Below are 16,517 nucleotides of genomic sequence, written 5' to 3' on the forward strand. Positions count from 1 at the left end.
TTCATCAGGTAAAAAAAGAAAAAAATATAGGGGGTGGCGGCTTTCAACTATGAGTGACACAAGTAGAAGGCATTCTTATTATCACTTCAAACTCATACAAAATGATATTGTATTCATTAATTAATTCTATATTTGGCTACACAATATAGAGTTTTAGTATTAGATTTACATATAAAAAAAATGGAAGAGAAGGAATAACATAAATGAACCCAAGAGAACTAGATGGAGGAACTTGAAGGGAGATCCTATAGTAAAATTTAAAGATAAAATGGTCAAAGAGAATGATTAGACGGTAGGGGATAAGGTTGATGCAAATACTATTTGTAATAGAATGAAAAATTCTATCATAATGATAGCAAAAGAGGTTTTAGGTTAGCCCAAAGGAAGATACTCGGATAGTAAAGAAAGTTGGTGATGGGAACAAGAAGTTCAAAAAGTCGTTAGGGCAAAAAGAAACTGGTATAACATATGGTAAAATTGTGGAAATATAGAAAATGTTGAAAAATATAAAGAAGCAAGAAGGAAAAAAAGACATTTATAAACTTGCTAGGGCTAGAGAAAGAAAATACAAAAATTTGGGTAACGTAAAATGTATAAAGGACAAGAATAATAATGTCTTAATTATAGAAAAAAACATAAAAGAGAGATGGCAGAGATACTTTGATAAGTTGTTTAATGAAAATCAAAATGGAAGATTGAACTTGAAAGAGACAAATGAGGAGAAGACTAAAAATTGAAGATTTATTCGTAAAATTAGAATCCTTAAAGTTAAGATAGTATTAGAAAAGATGAATAGTGAGATATCTATAGGACCAGATAAAATACCAATTGAAGTTTGGAAATGTTTAAGGGATAAAGAAATTAATTGGTTAACTAATATATTCAACACTATTATAAAAACCAAGAAAATACCAGAAGAATGGAAGGAAAAGTACGTTAGTGTCTTTGTACAAAAATAAAGACGATATTCAAAATTGTAATAACTATCATGGAATTAAGATTATGAGTCATATAATGAAATTATGGGAAAGGATAATTGAACATAAAATAAGATTAGAAACAAAGATTTTAGAATATCAATTTGGTTTTAGGCCTGAAAGATCAACAATAGAAGTTATTTATCTTTTAAGAAGTTTAATGAAAAAGTTTATAGAGAAGAAGAGACTTGCATATGATTTTTATTGACCTAGAAAAAACTTATGATAGAATATTTAATGAAGTTTTTTGGTGGGTATTAGAAAAGAAGAGAGTTAGTAGTAGATATACGGAGATCATTAAAGATATGTATGATAGAGTAGTGACTAGCGTTAGGACTGTAGGAGGTGAATATGGAGATTTTCCAATTATAGTAGGTGTACATCAAGGTTCTACTTTGAGTTTTTATCTTTTTACTTTAGTAATTGATGAACTAACTAAGAATATCCAAAATGAAATCCTTTGGTGTATGTTGTTTGTAGATGATATCATGTTGATTGATGACACTAGGAGCGGAGTGGAATCTAAGTTATAAGTTTGGAGAATCACATTAGAGTCTAAAGGTTCATGATAAGTAAGAATAAGACAAATATATAAAATGACGTTTTAGTAATGTAAGAAGTAGTAATAAAGAGAAGATTAAACTTGATAATTAAGAAATTAATAACACTAATAGATTTAGATGTCTTTGATTTGTTATGCAAGTTGAAGGGAATACTGAAGAAGATGTAATATATAAAATTAAAAAAGGTTGGGTGAAATAGAGGAGTGCATCAAGTGTGTTGTGTGATCATAAAATACCCTTAAAATTAAGAAGAAAATTTTATAAGATGACTTTAAGGCCAACTATGTTTCATAATTTAGAATGTTAGGCAACTAAGAAACAACATGTATAAAAAATAAAAGTTGCTGAGATGCGAATGTTAAGGTGAATGAGTGGTTTAACATTAAAAAATAAAGTAAGAAATGTACATATACATAATAATATAGACATAGCACTAGTTGAAAACAAGATAAGGGAAGGACGGCTTAGATGGTTTGGGCATTTGAAACGCACCCGTAATAGAGCACTTATAAGGAGAAGTGAGTTAATTATTTTGTCTGGTATGAAAAGGAGTAGGGGTAGACCTAAAAGAACTTGAAATAAGGTAATGAGGAAGAATTTAATAACCCTTAATCTAATAGAGGAAAATGCTCTTTATCGAATGAATTGATAGAAAAGAATTCATGTAACCGATCCCACCTAGTGGTACTTAAAACTTCTTGTTGTTGCAATATAAAATTGCATTGAAATTTGTTTAAATTCGCTCAAATCTAAATCTAAGATTTAAAATCAATGTTTCCAAATGTAACATAAAGTTAACTGTATCTAGAAAAAAAATTACCATAATCAATTTTATTAAGTAGAAAAACATGATCAATCCAAAAGCATAATACCATGATAAAATTGTAACATATTATAGTACAAACTCTCATTCCTCTCTCCCATTTTTTCTTTTAGCAAATTTGGAAAGGAAAGGAGGAGAAAGGAACAAGACATAAGGTTTTCAAATACAAAAGGGAAAGGAGGAGAAAAAGGCCTAATATGTGTAGTATAGACCATGAAAGAGAAAATTGTCTTCAAGCTTAAAAGGAATAAAGGAAAGTTAGATGCAAAGGAGGGATAGGTGAGGGCTGGCTAGAGGGATAAGTAACACAAGGATCTCCTAATTAAAGATGGTTTTTTGATTCTCAATAAGTATATTAGCGTTTTGTTTGGTACACAAAATAGGAATTGAATGTTGAATTGATCTTTATAAATTTACTATTCTCTACTCCATTCCAACATATACCAAACTAACATTGGGTAAGTGCCTGCTTGACCTCCTTCTAGCTATCTTCCAAATCAGTAACACATGTTGCGTGGGAGTCTTGCGTCTTATTGACAGCAGTAAGATGATTTCTTATTTTGTCAACATAGAAATAGATAGGGAACCTATGTTGTGGAGGGAGTGCTCGTGATGATTGCTTGTGATATGTATTAGTTGCCATATGTGGTTAAGCATCCCTAATTTTTTTTCTATGACCAAGCATCCTTGATTTTTATCCAATTACCTTTACTAGTTTTCGGAACCACATTCAGATTTTTAATTTCTCTCCCCAAATATATTTCCAAGTAGATTTCATTCTTTATCTAATTCCAAAGTTCTCAATGATAACGGTGAGAATAGAACCTTCTCCTCTTCTCGAATTCGAACAGGGTTTATTGCTTCACCTAGGATTGCCAAATAAAGAAAAAGCTCGTCTCCAACTTCAAGTTTCCTTAGGAGACTCAAGGGGCTGAAGTATTTATTTAGGTCTTCAAAAGCATCTTGGAACCTTGGAACAAAAGAAGAAGAAGAAGAAGAAGAAGAAGAAGAAGAAGAAGAAAGATAGCTAGTCTTGAGACAAATTAGCTCGAGGTCAATTAACCTCTGAAATTCTTTCAACATTTTGAAGTAGTCATTTATTAGATGACACCATACCCCAAATAAACCCCAAATAAACAACAGTTTGAACTTCTATTCATCAAGATTTTCATTTCTTAATTCATAAGGCATTAAAATGCCTCCTCTAGGTTGGTAATATCTATGTCAACCTTTTGACTTTTCACTAGCATGTCATCAACATATACTTCCATGTTTTGACCTATCGAACTCATAAATATGTTTTCTACAATATGTTGATAAGTTGCTTTTGTAATGATCCAAATATGTATATATATATGCATGATTTGAGAAACAATAAGGAAACATGTGTCCCCTAGGTTGAGTGATGGCCGTCGGTTAAGTCCAGTCTTTGGACCGCACACCCTTGCCATAGGGGTAAATATGACCCACAGTTTACAAGCTTGAGGGATGTTTTATAGAATAAGTATCAGAGAACATATATATAAGTATTACAGTTACAATTCACTGTTTTAAAAAGCAGTTACAGTTTACAGCTAACAGTTATACTATACAGTTACAAAAGTTACAGCTATAATTTGATGGAAATAATTTTATGCAGAAATTTATAAATGTTTTACAGTTATACAAATGCAGTTTTGAACCTACAGTATTAAATGTTCATTGTTACAGAATTAGAGTACAGTAAAGCTCATTATAGCTACACATTGATATAATCTTTCTTATTTATTAAGCATCATCTTACCCAATTATTCTCCTACCTTACAGACAACTTTAAGGAGCGTATTGAGAATTAAGTATAGTAGACACATGGACTGAATTTGAGAGAGCAGTTTAGAATAAATACTAATATAGTATCAGCTGGAAACACTTTTATGTTTTGGAATTTTTAAAAATGTTAATTTTGATGTTGGAGATACTCCTGTAATGCAGTCATTTAGCACTCTGGTATAAAATTTTATGAGGTTTTATTTATTTCACATATTTCTATTTCTTATGTCACCTGTGCAATTATAATAGGAAATTACACTTTAGACCCTACAGGTTTGGGAGCCTTTTGGGGCCTATATGACATCACCTTATAAAAAGAGTCTCCTATATATTCATTATGAAAGAGGTTTTTCATGATCAAATGGAAGAAATAGCTCCTCTTTGGTTCAAACTCAATATCCATATAATAAACTTCCTTTCACAACATTAAAATCCACCTTACCATATTTTATAAGACTCAAAAGCCACAACAACTAGTAATGTAGTTAGTTTGTGAGGCTGGATGAACTCTCCCATCTATGAACTCCTATACGCAGAGTTTCACAGATGAACTTTTCCTGCTTGAATGCATAGTGAAGTAGTACATTAGTTGAACAATAACCCACCAATACACTATATATATGGCAAACATTTAACTTAAGATACAATAGTGAAGAGAATTTGGTAAAAATTATGGAATTTCTTGTGCTTGTTTTTGGATGCAAAGAAATTCTCCTACACTTAATTAAGTTAACTAGCTTACACTCTCTAAGTTCCATTTTTCACTCAATAATTAAGGGCCCTCATTTAAGGTTTGTTTGAATGGTTTGGAGTTGCCTTTGCAGTGGGAATACTTAGAAACGATTCTATATTTTCCATGTCATTGATCATTAAGCTAAGGTTTGTTCTTGATGAAGATTAGTCGTTCGATCGAAGTAGCTAGCCAGCCTTTCTTCACATTTTCCCATAATTGGGTCTTATGTGCATGTTGATTTTTAAGACGAAACATTCATAAGGAATAATTTCTCTGCATAAGTATTGAAAATTAAACTTGATGGTGGCAACTCCACCAACCCCAGCCCACTGTTGTTGAATTTGCAGTGGAGAGTAGGTAGCCAACCTCACCAACTCCAGCTACCTTCACCAACCAGCCTACTTGTTTGAATTTAATCCCACCTACCATCAGATCCTTTGCTATATATATATATATATGAAGTTATGTGTATGTGTAATATTATGTGGTGTAGAGAGGGTGAGTAACCACTTAGAAGAAATAATTTGTATTTTGAGTGTTCTATATATTTTTCAAATTACCATTGAAATCAATTGAGTGGTTGTGTGCAAATTGATTGTTTCCTTACTGAATTCAATCACAACTAGTGATTGAGTGAGTCTCCTCCACTCATCAGTGGTATCAGAACAACAAGGTATGTCAAAATTTGAATTTTTCCTCAGATTTAAAGTTGCTCGAAATCAATTTTTGAGCATACCATCGTGTAGATTGCGTCAAGATGAGTCTATAGGTGAAAACCGCGTCTCAAATGGAGTTCGAAGGCCTTCCCATGCGTTCACATGCACCACCAGCTTATACAACATCATCGACACGTGCTGCATGCGTCAGTGAGAGTGTTGACAGGTGACATCACGCGCTTCATGCGCCTATATGCGTCTTCTTCACATGACTGACCTGATCCAACCTGAAAACCCGATTCGTGACTCGGCCTAGCAACCACTAACCTGGGCTTAGATCCGCGAGCACGACCCGACCCGCGTCTAAATTTGTGGTTCATCTTAACACGCGGCTCGCCTAGAATTTTCCACGTGGCCTAACGGCTTTACCTGACGCCGCTTATCTACTGTTAAAAAAAATCGATCCGTAACTTCTTTTAGCCGATTCAGTGTTATTTAGACCGGTTCTTTGCCTTTCAAAATCGATTCCTAAGGTTTTTCGACATTCTAAACACACTGGTGGCATCAGATTTGCCAACATTCATCCCTAACATTCATTTTTGATATATATCAAGCCCGATGGAGAGTGATACTATGCAAGCGATCATTCCAAAGCTGACAAAGGACAACTATGACAACTGGTACATTCAAATGAGAGCCTTGTTAGGTGCTCAGAATGTCATGGACATCGTTGAAGATGGGTACAAAGAAGGTGCATAAAAAGAAGCCGAAACATCTATGTCTAATGCCCAACGAATGATCCTCCGTGCCGATTGAAAAAGGGATTACAAAGCCAAGTCCATTATCTACCAGGGCCTTGATGAGGCCCCTTCGAAATCATCGCTTTCGCCCAGACGTCCCAAGAAGTCTAGAATACTCTCCACTGGACATACAAAGGAGCTAACAAAGTGAAGAGGATTCACCTCCAAACTCTACGAGGTGAATTCAAATCCTTGCAAATGAAGTCGTCTGAGTCTATTGCTGAGTACTATACTTGGGTAATGGTTGTCTTGAACTAGTTGAGGAGAAATGGAGAGAATCATATAGACATGAGGATATGTGAGAAAATTTTGTGATCTTTGGATCCAAAATTTGACTACATAGCTGTCATGCTAGAAGAAATGAAAGATCTGGCCAGAGACCATGTTTGTAGAAGACCTCGTAGGATCTCTGCAAGCTCACGAGTAATAGGTGAACAAAAGAAGTGACGGTAAGTCACTGGAACAAGTCCTACACTCAAAACTATCTTTGACTGATGGGAGACACAAGCAAAGGGGGACATCGCATTGAGGACGAACGTGAGGTCGAGGATCTCGCAGAAAAGGATCTAGAAATATTGAATCCAGAGGAGGAGGCCGAGGCGGACAAGGAGGACATAGATAACAAAACAACGTCCTATGAGAAAGAAGACGTGGAAGAAGAGGTGGCAGTTACAACAACCATCAGAACATTGATAAAAGAAACATTGAGTGCTATAACTGCCATAAGTTTGGCCACTATATCAATGAGTGTTGGGGGCAACAACAAGAAAAGGTTACCGAGGAGGCTAACCTTGCCGAACCTAAAGATGTAGTTGGAGAGTAGTTGATGCTAATGGCGCACAGCTCAACCCAGGACCAAAGTGTTTGGTACCTTGACTCTGGAGCCAGTAACCATATGACTATAAGAAAGAACCTATTCATTAAACTTGATGAGAAAGTTCAGGGTGAGATCTCTTTGGGTGATTTCTCTAAAGTCCCAGTCCGAGAGAAAGGATATGTTCTAATCAAGTGGAAGGCCGGAGATCACGTTTTCATCTCCAACGTCTATATATTATATATGTGCCAAATATAAACACTAACATATTGAGTCTCAGACAACTTGTAGAGAAAGACTACCAAATAAGCCTTAGAGATAAGCAGATGGTGATATCAGACGCTCGAGGTAAGCTCGTCACTTGAGTTATTATGGTGAAGAATTCAAATGTTCTCTCTCGCCATCTATCATAACACACCTAGATGTCTAAGCATCATCATCAACAACAAAGACTAGCTGTGTATCTGAGGTTTGGAAACCTCAACTTTGAAAGCTTGAAGTAGTTGGGAAGCAAGAAGATGATGAACGGCTTACCTAACATCCAACATTCGAATGAGATATGTGAAAGTTGTGTTTTGAGCAAGCAACATAGAAATAACTTTGGAAAACAAGTCAAATGGAGATCTACTACGCCGCTCTAGCTAGTACACACATATGTGTGTGGTCCATTGAAGCCGTTTTCAAATGGACAGAACCGATACTTCTTCTCCTTTACTGATGATTATAGTAAGAAGACTTGAGGTTCTACTTCCTGAAAAGGAAGTCAGAAGTGTTTGATAAATTCAAAGAGTTCAAAAGTCTTGTGGAGAAGTAGAGTGGCTATCGCATCAAGTCACTTCGATCAAACCAAGGAGAAGAGTACAAGGAAGAAACTTTATGAGAATTTCTTAGGCAACAAGGGATTCAAAAACAGTTCACATCGACCTACACTCCCTAGTTGAATGGTGTAACTGAGAGGAAGAACTGCATGATCCTTAATATGGTCAGGAGCATGTTAAAAGATAAGAATGTGCCCAAAAGTTTTTGGGCAAAAGTACTGTTATGTGCAGTCTATCTGCTCAATAGGTGTCCTATGAAGAGTCTTGATACAAAGACACCACATGAAGCTTGGAGTACTCACAAGCCTAGTGTGAGTCATCTTAGAGTGTTTGGATCCATAGCCTATGCAAGATCCCAGAGGAAAGAAGGACAAAGTTATAAGACAAATGAGAGAAGTGTATCCTTGTTGGATACGACGACAAGACCATGAGATATCAACTCTACAATCCCATCAACCAGAAAGTCATTTTCAATCGGGATGTCATTTTTTGAAGAAAATGAATAATCCTAAAAGTGGGACTAGGTAGAATCTTCCAAAGATGCAGAATTGACGCTTGAAAGAGAAGAACCCACACAGACAAGAGAAGTGACTATCAAGTCACAAGTTCCTGAACTGTAGATACCTCCACACAGTTTCCATTCACCACAAAGGAATGAAACTCCATCACCAATTGAGCGTGAAATTTTAGACATCAGGCCTAAAGGAGCCAGTACCCTAGCTAATCTGTATGAAAATATAGAACCTATGAAAGAGTATGTTACTCTATATTGTATATTATTGACTAGTCACCTGGTTAGCTTTGAGGAGGCTAACGAAGAAGACAAATGGAGAAAAGCGATGGATGAGGAGATTCAATCAATCGAGAAGAACAAGACTTGGGAGCTGACAAATCTCCCGAAGGGCCACAAGACTATTAGTGTGAAATGGGTCTATTAAGACCAAGAAGAACGCTCAAGGAGAAGTCGAGAGATACAAAACAAGACTTGTCGCCAAGGGTTACATGCAGAAAGAAGGGATTGATTATGGAGAAATTTTTGCCCCGGTTGCCAGACTTGAAACTATCAGATTTCTAATTTCACTCTTTGCACAAAATGGATGGAAGATTTACCATTTCTAAATGGTTTTTTGGAAGAAGAGATATATATTGATCAGCCACCTAGATATGTGAAGAAGGGCAAAGAAAATAGAGTGTACAAGCTGAAGAAAACATTTTATGACTTGAAGCAGGCACTTCCTGCGTGGAACATGAGGATTGATGACTATTTCTAGAAGAATATAATGGATTTAAGAAATGTCCCTACGAGTATACGCTATACATAAAGATGGGGACAAATGGAAGCATGCTGATTGCCTGTCTATATGTTGATGATCTGATCTTCACCGGCAACAATCTAGAGATGTTTGCCATTTTCAAAGAGGAGCATGGTCAAAGAATTCAAAATGATGGATATTGGCTAGATAACTCGTTTCCTTGGCGTAGAAGTCATGTAAAGTGAGAAGGGAATCTTCATCTCTTAGAGCCACTATGCAAAATAAATACTGAAGAAGTTTGGGATGGACATTTGCAACCCCTGTGACAACTCTGGTTAAAACAAGATTAGAATTGATAAAGAATGAGTAAGGAGATGTTGACCCCACATATTTCAAGAGTCTGGTTGGAAGCTTGAGGTATTTGACGTGCACCTGACCAAACATCCTCTATGGAGTTGGACTTGTCAGCAGGTACATGAAGACTCCTTACCAGTCCCATCTGAATGCAACGAAGATGATACTCTGCTATGTCAGGGGGTACCATTACTGATGGTATGTTCTATTCATTAATAGGTGATTGCAAACTTATTGTCTATTCAGATAGCGATTGGGGAAGGGACCTTAATGAAAGAAAAAGCATGACTGGATTCATATTCTTCACGGGAGATACAACGTTTACATGGTCATTAAAGAAGCAACCCATCGTAACGCTATCATCATGTGAAGTTGAGTATGTTGCTGTCAGCTTAATTGTTTGTCATATTATATGAATAAGAAATGTACTAAAGTATCTAGGATTTCTTCAAGATAACCCAACAGAAGTCTAAATCGACAACCGATCAGCGATTGCACTTGCGAAGAATCCAGTTTTCTATAAAAGAAGCAAACATATTGATACTCGGTATCATTTTATCAAGGAACATGTCAAGAAAAAAGAAGTGGAGTTGATATCTTGCAGAATGTATGATCAGATTGCTGATATTTTTATGAAGCCACTCTGACATGATATTGTTGCAAGACTGAAGACAATACTTGGAATAACAAAGTCAGGAGAGTCAAGTTTAAGGGGGGATGTTGATAATTAAACTTGACGGTGGTAGCTCCACTAACCCAATCTCACTGTTGTTGAAATTGCAGTAGAGAGTAGGTAGCCGACCTCACCAACTCTAGCCACCTTTACCAACTAGCCTACTTGTTTGAATTTAATCCCACCTACCATTAGATCCTTTGCTATATATATATATATATATATATATATATATATGAAGCTGTGTGTATGTGTAATATTATGTGGTGTAGAGAGGGCGAGTAACCAATGACAAGTTAGAAATAATTTGTATTTTGAATGTTCTGTATATTTTTCAGATTATCATTGAAATCAATTGAGTGGTTGTATGCAAATTAATTGTTTCCTCACCGAGTTCAATCACAACCAGTGATTGAGTGAGCCCCCTCCACCCATCAATAAGTTAGCAAGCATATATAATGTTTGATTTATATTTGGATATGCTAAAATGATGCGGGACGCCCCATATCATTAGGACCCTCACCAAGCATACCTCTCACTTGCATAATATTAAGTTTGGTCACCCAACAATGTCATAATTTAGACGATCAATATTGTATTCTCGAATTTAAATGATTTTAAGTGATTTTACAAAAATTAGACTAAAATTGACAATTTTCAATTAAAAACCATTCAAAATTTTGTAATATAATTGCTTATAGTCTAAAATGTGATCTGATCAAACTATTCAACCTAATAATAATTTATTCACATGTATGCATTCTAGTGCTTTCCTTACATATTCTAATTGACAAATTAATCCAAGATGTTACTTGAAGAAACCACTCTCTAAGTCTTTCTCATTCAAGTCATTTAGGCCCGAGACAGCTGAAATGCAGCTCATTTACTTGAGGTAAGAGTGAAAAGAATTCGGACTCCCCTGTTCAACCCTGCACTCACCAAAAATTGAACGGCTAAGGAAAATCCCACATGACCCGGAAAACTCGAGAATTAATTTTCACCACCCAAAACCCATTTTCCCCCTGTTCCCTTTGAATCAAGCACATTGTTAATTTAACACGTCCACAAACATCTCCTCAAGTTTCTCCGTGAATTCCGAGGTAAATTTTAACGTTTTGTTCCCAAATGACGAGGCTTTGGTCCTTAATTAATTTCTTAATTAATGATTCTTCTTATTACTCCTCGTCCAGACTCCATCTTGCATCTCCCCTACCTCGGAGCTTGGAGGGCAGCTGGGCCCTTCAATTCTCCTGCTGGAGGACCAGCCGCTCGCCGCTACCGCCTAGCTCCGCCCTTTGATGACTGCCCCCTCGTCTCTCCATCGCAGCAGTAGATAGGCTGTAGCATTCCTACTCCTGGCGCTTGAAACTTGAACGATCAGACCGAGATCGGTGTCTCTACGTGTAGTACGTCTATCTCCTGCAATTACGTACGTAGGTGTTGCATGCATGCATGCAAATTAAATTACGAATTGTGTAATTTGGACGTACGTACGTAATTCAGAACATTCATAAATTAAGATGAGTTGCTTCCCTTGTTTGTTCTCACCTTCTCCTGGTAAGAAAAAAGATAAGAAGGACGGGGCGCCCCATGCTTCTGGTATGTTAATTAATTTCTTGGGATTTTCAAGATTTAATTAATTTCGAGAACATATATGTGATTACATATATAACATTGCATGCATTCATCTCATATTTGTTTGTCGTGAATCTGAAAAATGAATTTCACATTCCTTAATTGAATATTGTAATAATGCAAACCAATCCAAAAGAAAATGGCATTAGCTGGTGTGTGAGATTAATGGACTGATGCATGAAAAACTCCTCAAGCTAAAGCTATGGAAAGCTTAATTCTTTGTGCATAGAGGGTAATGAAAGTGACCTTTTATCATATTTGATTTGCAGAATAAAATTTGAAATGAAGTAAAAAAATGAGATATAAAATTTTATGAACTCGAGATAATTTCGATCCATTTTATTTGTGTTTATTCCTTTTCATTCCTTTGTACCTAACTCGTCATTAACAATTATGTATTTACAAATCTTGTTGGCATGCAGGCTCCAACAGACACAGGAAGGGTGAAGGCAATGGAGAAAATGGAAACATAGATGCACAAACCTTCACGTTTCGCGAGTTGGCGGCTGCCACCAAGAATTTCAGGCAAGAATGTCTTTTAGGCGAAGGTGGTTTCGGAAGAGTCTACAAAGGGGAGCTTCAGAGCAATTGCCAAGTAGGTACCCTAGCTACAAGTGATCCTAACAAAAAAGGCCCGAAATGTTATAGGTGCTAGCTAGTTTATCTAGACGAAGTATGCGTTCATTTAGCTCTTGTCAAATAAACCCGTAACATCGTAGACCCGTATTATTTTTTATTATTATTATTTTTAAAATAATAGTATTTGAAATTTTTTGGATACTCGACTACTCCACCGAAATATACAATGTGTCCGTCCCTCTATCATTCTTTACTTAAATATCAAAGTATTATCTCAAATGGAAATACGTAACTTTCAAAACTCGAACCCTAATAATTTATTAGCATTTTTCACTTATATATATATATATATATATATATATATATGTATGTATGTGTATGTGTGTGTGTGTGTTTTTTTTTTTTTTATATATTTAATTTGGGGTTTGTAAAATGAGCAGACTGTGGCAGTGAAGCAGCTAGACAGAAATGGGTTGCAAGGGAACAAGGAGTTCCTGGTGGAGGTGTTGATGTTGAGCAGCCTCCACCATCCGAATTTGGTGAATCTCATTGGGTACTGCGCTGATGGGGATCAGAGGCTTTTGGTATATGAGTACCTTCCCTGTGGATCTCTCGAAGATCACCTTCTTGGTAATATAATTAACTTTTCTCTGTTCACTCTTTCTCCAATATTTCACAACATACGAGAATAATTAATAATTATGCCTAATACCATTAGAGAAATTTGTCAAAGAGGAATGTTAAATACTCGCGACATGTTAAGAGATTACTAGTTGAAGAAGTGTAGGGTTTACTTGTTTCAACTAGTCATTTCCGGACACATCTTCCTTCTGTAATATCATAGTGTCTCGTAGCATTTTAGTTATGTCAAAATGTATTTCTAACAAAACGTATTTTTAAGAGTGCATTTGTTTGATTTAAATGACCTCTGAATAGAGATTGTGTCTAAACCGATTAGACATCAGAGCATTTTGTTGTAGTTTTGAATTTTCTTAAAATTCATCTAAAATTCATGTCGCATTTAGATTTAGATGTCTCTTTTCCAATTTTATCCCTTATAAAAAATGAAAATGACATAAAACTCAATACCCAAGTAGTTAAATTAAAATAATAATTTTTATTTATAATTATTAATTAAATATATGACAATAAAATGGTATTTCTGTTAAATAAAAAATTTTAACTTATATAATTACTCATTAATTTTATCAAATATTTATATTCTTAAGCATTAATAAGATTAAAATTGAAAAATAACACATATTAGATGTTAGATGCCAAAAACAGTTAATATAATTCAGATTTTGGATTCAATAGTTGGTTCAAGTTTAATGAAGAATTGATTGAAAAAATCATATTTGAATTCAGTTTTTAATACTTAATGCTGAATTTCACCAAACGTCCCCTAACTCATGTGAATTTTAGTGTTAAAATAACATTTTATGACCGATGATATACCGAAGGAGGTGGGTATCTCGGGATATTAATCACTTTCTATATTATTTGGAGTATATATATGCCTGCTATCATTGCTTTCTTATCATCTAAATCGAAAAGTTAGACTTTGAATTTATCAACTAGACATATAACTCATATTAAAGAATTCTGTCTCGTATATTTTGTCCATGACTGAATAAATTGTTCAAAAATAATTCATATAACTTACTTCACCAATTACACTTCAGACTTATTGGTTTGTCGTCATTGTCCTCATCATCGTCAAGTCTTGTTCATTTCATTTTAATTGTTTTCTTGGACATTGCAGACCTTGAGCCAGAAAAAAAGTCACTAGACTGGTACACCAGAATGAAAATAGCCTCAGGGGCTGCTCTGGGCCTGGAGTATTTGCACGTGAAGGCCAACCCTCCGGTGATATATAGAGACCTCAAATCCTCAAACATATTGCTGGATGAATCCTTCAATGCGAAGCTGTCCGATTTCGGACTGGCCAAGCTCGGACCGATGGGCGACAAGATGCATGTGTCGTCCAGGGTGATGGGGACCTATGGCTACTGCGCTCCCGAGTACGCCAGAACCGGTCACCTCACAGTCCAGTCTGATGTCTACAGTTTTGGCGTTGTCTTGCTCGAGCTCATAACTGGTAGAAGAGCCATCGACACTACTCGACCGATCGATGAGCAAAATCTTGTCGCATGGGTACGTATGTAGCTAGCTACCTTACATATTTGTGTGTGTGATTAGTTTGATTTCTCGACTTGTGTTCCAGGTAGTATCCACCTAAAATGCTGTGAATTCGTATTGTTACGAGCTGGCATGACATAGAATGACCTTCTTTATAGTTTGGATGAAGATGGAAATGATGTTGCTAGCTTGTGCATGCATTTTAACAGGCACAGCCCATATTCAAAGACCCCAGGAGGTTTCCTGAAATGGCAGATCCTCTTCTAAGCAAGAACTTCCCTGAGAGGGGTTTGAACCAAGCGGTCGCAATTGCCGCAATGTGCCTCCAAGACGAAGCAATGGCTCGTCCCTTGATAAGCGATGTCGTCACTGCTCTTAGTTTCCTTTCGATAGTTTCAAACGATGTCGGCACCGCCGCACCGTCACCCAGTAAACCTCCCCCCACGCCATCTCTTCAGGAGAAACCCAACTCAAATCATCAAGGTGAAGGCAAAGGCATCAGTACCAATAATTCTCATAAGGGTTTGGGAGACACTGCTACTACTACTACAAATATTGCAACCAGCTGCCACCATGAAGATGAGGACACCACAGATAGTGACGATCAAGACACTGTCAGTGCCCTTGGGAGTTTTGGGATTCCCCGACACGGACGAGACAGCGGTTCGAATAATCGAGACGGGACTAGTTCGGATTCCGGAAACGAGTTCGATTCCGTTTCTCACAGCAATAGTAGTAGTAGTGCAAGTAGTGAGAGTGGGAAGAGAACATACAGTTTGGGTTGTGGCAACAATCAGAATAGGACTGCTGCTGGGAGTAGTCGGAACAATTCGAGATCGAATTACGAGAATGGTAGTACTCATGGTTCGGATTATGAAGAAGATCCGAAGGGAGGGAGTGCAGCTGAAGATTGGGGAATGAGTAGTACAAGCAGTAGTGGCGGGGATGAGAGAGATAGTTCGGTTCATGATAATAATAAGAAGAGGGAGGACAAATCAGATTATGAGAACAGTAGTGATAATTCAGATTCTGAGGAAGAAGGCAGCAGCAGGAATGGCCATCAGCAGAAGAGCAAAAATGCACATTCTAATTAATTAGAAACCTATCCCTAGCTACCTTTTTTTTATTTTATTTTTTTATTTTTTCATTTTTTTCTTCTGTTGTATCTTAATGGCACGGGCGCGTGACGTTGAGCATTTTTCCCCATTCTTAATTACACTTTTCAAGAAAATCAATGTGAGTTGTTAATTTCTTGAATCTTGAAAAGTGCGACCAAAAATAAAATGCAGTAATTAAAAAATATTAATGATGTTGCAAAAGATGTAGAAAAATAAATAGAGATGAGATAGAAATTTTACAAGATTCGACTATGTCTACCGTACAAGCGGATGTGATAAAAAATTTCACTATCTTGGGAAGAATTATAAGACGATTTAGAACTAGTCTTGTATAAACTATTTCTTTTTCTTTCTATCTCTCCTCTTCTCTCATCCTTTTTATTCGTTTGCACACTTCAAACTTTTTTGTGTGTATGTTAAAATGAGAGGGAGAGATGACCCTTTTATAGGGTGTTATATTTGTGTGATTCTCATACTTAGTAGGATCACAAATAAAGGTACTTGTCGACGAGTAGATACCGAGAGCCTGAAAATCTCAGAGTTAAAGACTTGCCGATGAAAGGATAGACTCGTCGACGAGCGGGCTTCTTTGCCTCATCAACGAATCCATTGTTCTCATCGACGAGTGTGCCTAAGCTGCGAGAAGAAATTTAAATTTTGAATTTGAACGTTGAGGTGGTTGGGTAATTGGAGGGAAACCTCCGAATGAATGTCTATTTATTCCTATTTGAGGGTATTGTAAGAGAGTAAGAGAAGGGTGAGAGAAGGAG

The 16,517-nt window shown here is 36.3% G+C and overlaps 1 protein-coding gene across 1 annotated transcript; it reads left to right on the top strand.

Moving 5' to 3' along the window:
* Nucleotides 1-11,793: 11,793 nt before the first annotated feature.
* On the top strand, nt 11,794-15,723 carry LOC131160066 (probable serine/threonine-protein kinase PBL25). Its single transcript, XM_058115381.1, has 5 exons — nt 11,794-11,872; nt 12,331-12,503; nt 12,928-13,117; nt 14,253-14,644; nt 14,839-15,723. The coding sequence occupies exons 1-5, from the start codon at nt 11,794-11,796 to the stop codon at nt 15,721-15,723; spliced, it is 1,719 nt and encodes a 572-aa protein (XP_057971364.1).
* Nucleotides 15,724-16,517: the final 794 nt, after the last annotated feature.

This window comes from Malania oleifera, chromosome 7, assembly GCF_029873635.1.
Source record: "Malania oleifera isolate guangnan ecotype guangnan chromosome 7, ASM2987363v1, whole genome shotgun sequence".
Taxonomy (NCBI): Eukaryota; Viridiplantae; Streptophyta; class Magnoliopsida; order Santalales; family Ximeniaceae; genus Malania; species Malania oleifera.

What these genes read in the sequence shown, in the direction of transcription:
- LOC131160066 (XM_058115381.1), top strand. Translation starts at nt 11,794, where the DNA reads ATGAGTTGCTTCCCTTGTTTGTTCTCACCTTCTCCTGGTAAGAAAAAA. An exon ending in TCTCGAAGATCACCTTCTTG is followed by an intron (nt 13,118 to 14,252) that starts GTAATATAATTA and finishes TGGACATTGCAG; the next exon opens with ACCTTGAGCCAGAAAAAAAG. An exon ending in AGCAAAATCTTGTCGCATGG is followed by an intron (nt 14,645 to 14,838) that starts GTACGTATGTAG and finishes GCATTTTAACAG; the next exon opens with GCACAGCCCATATTCAAAGA.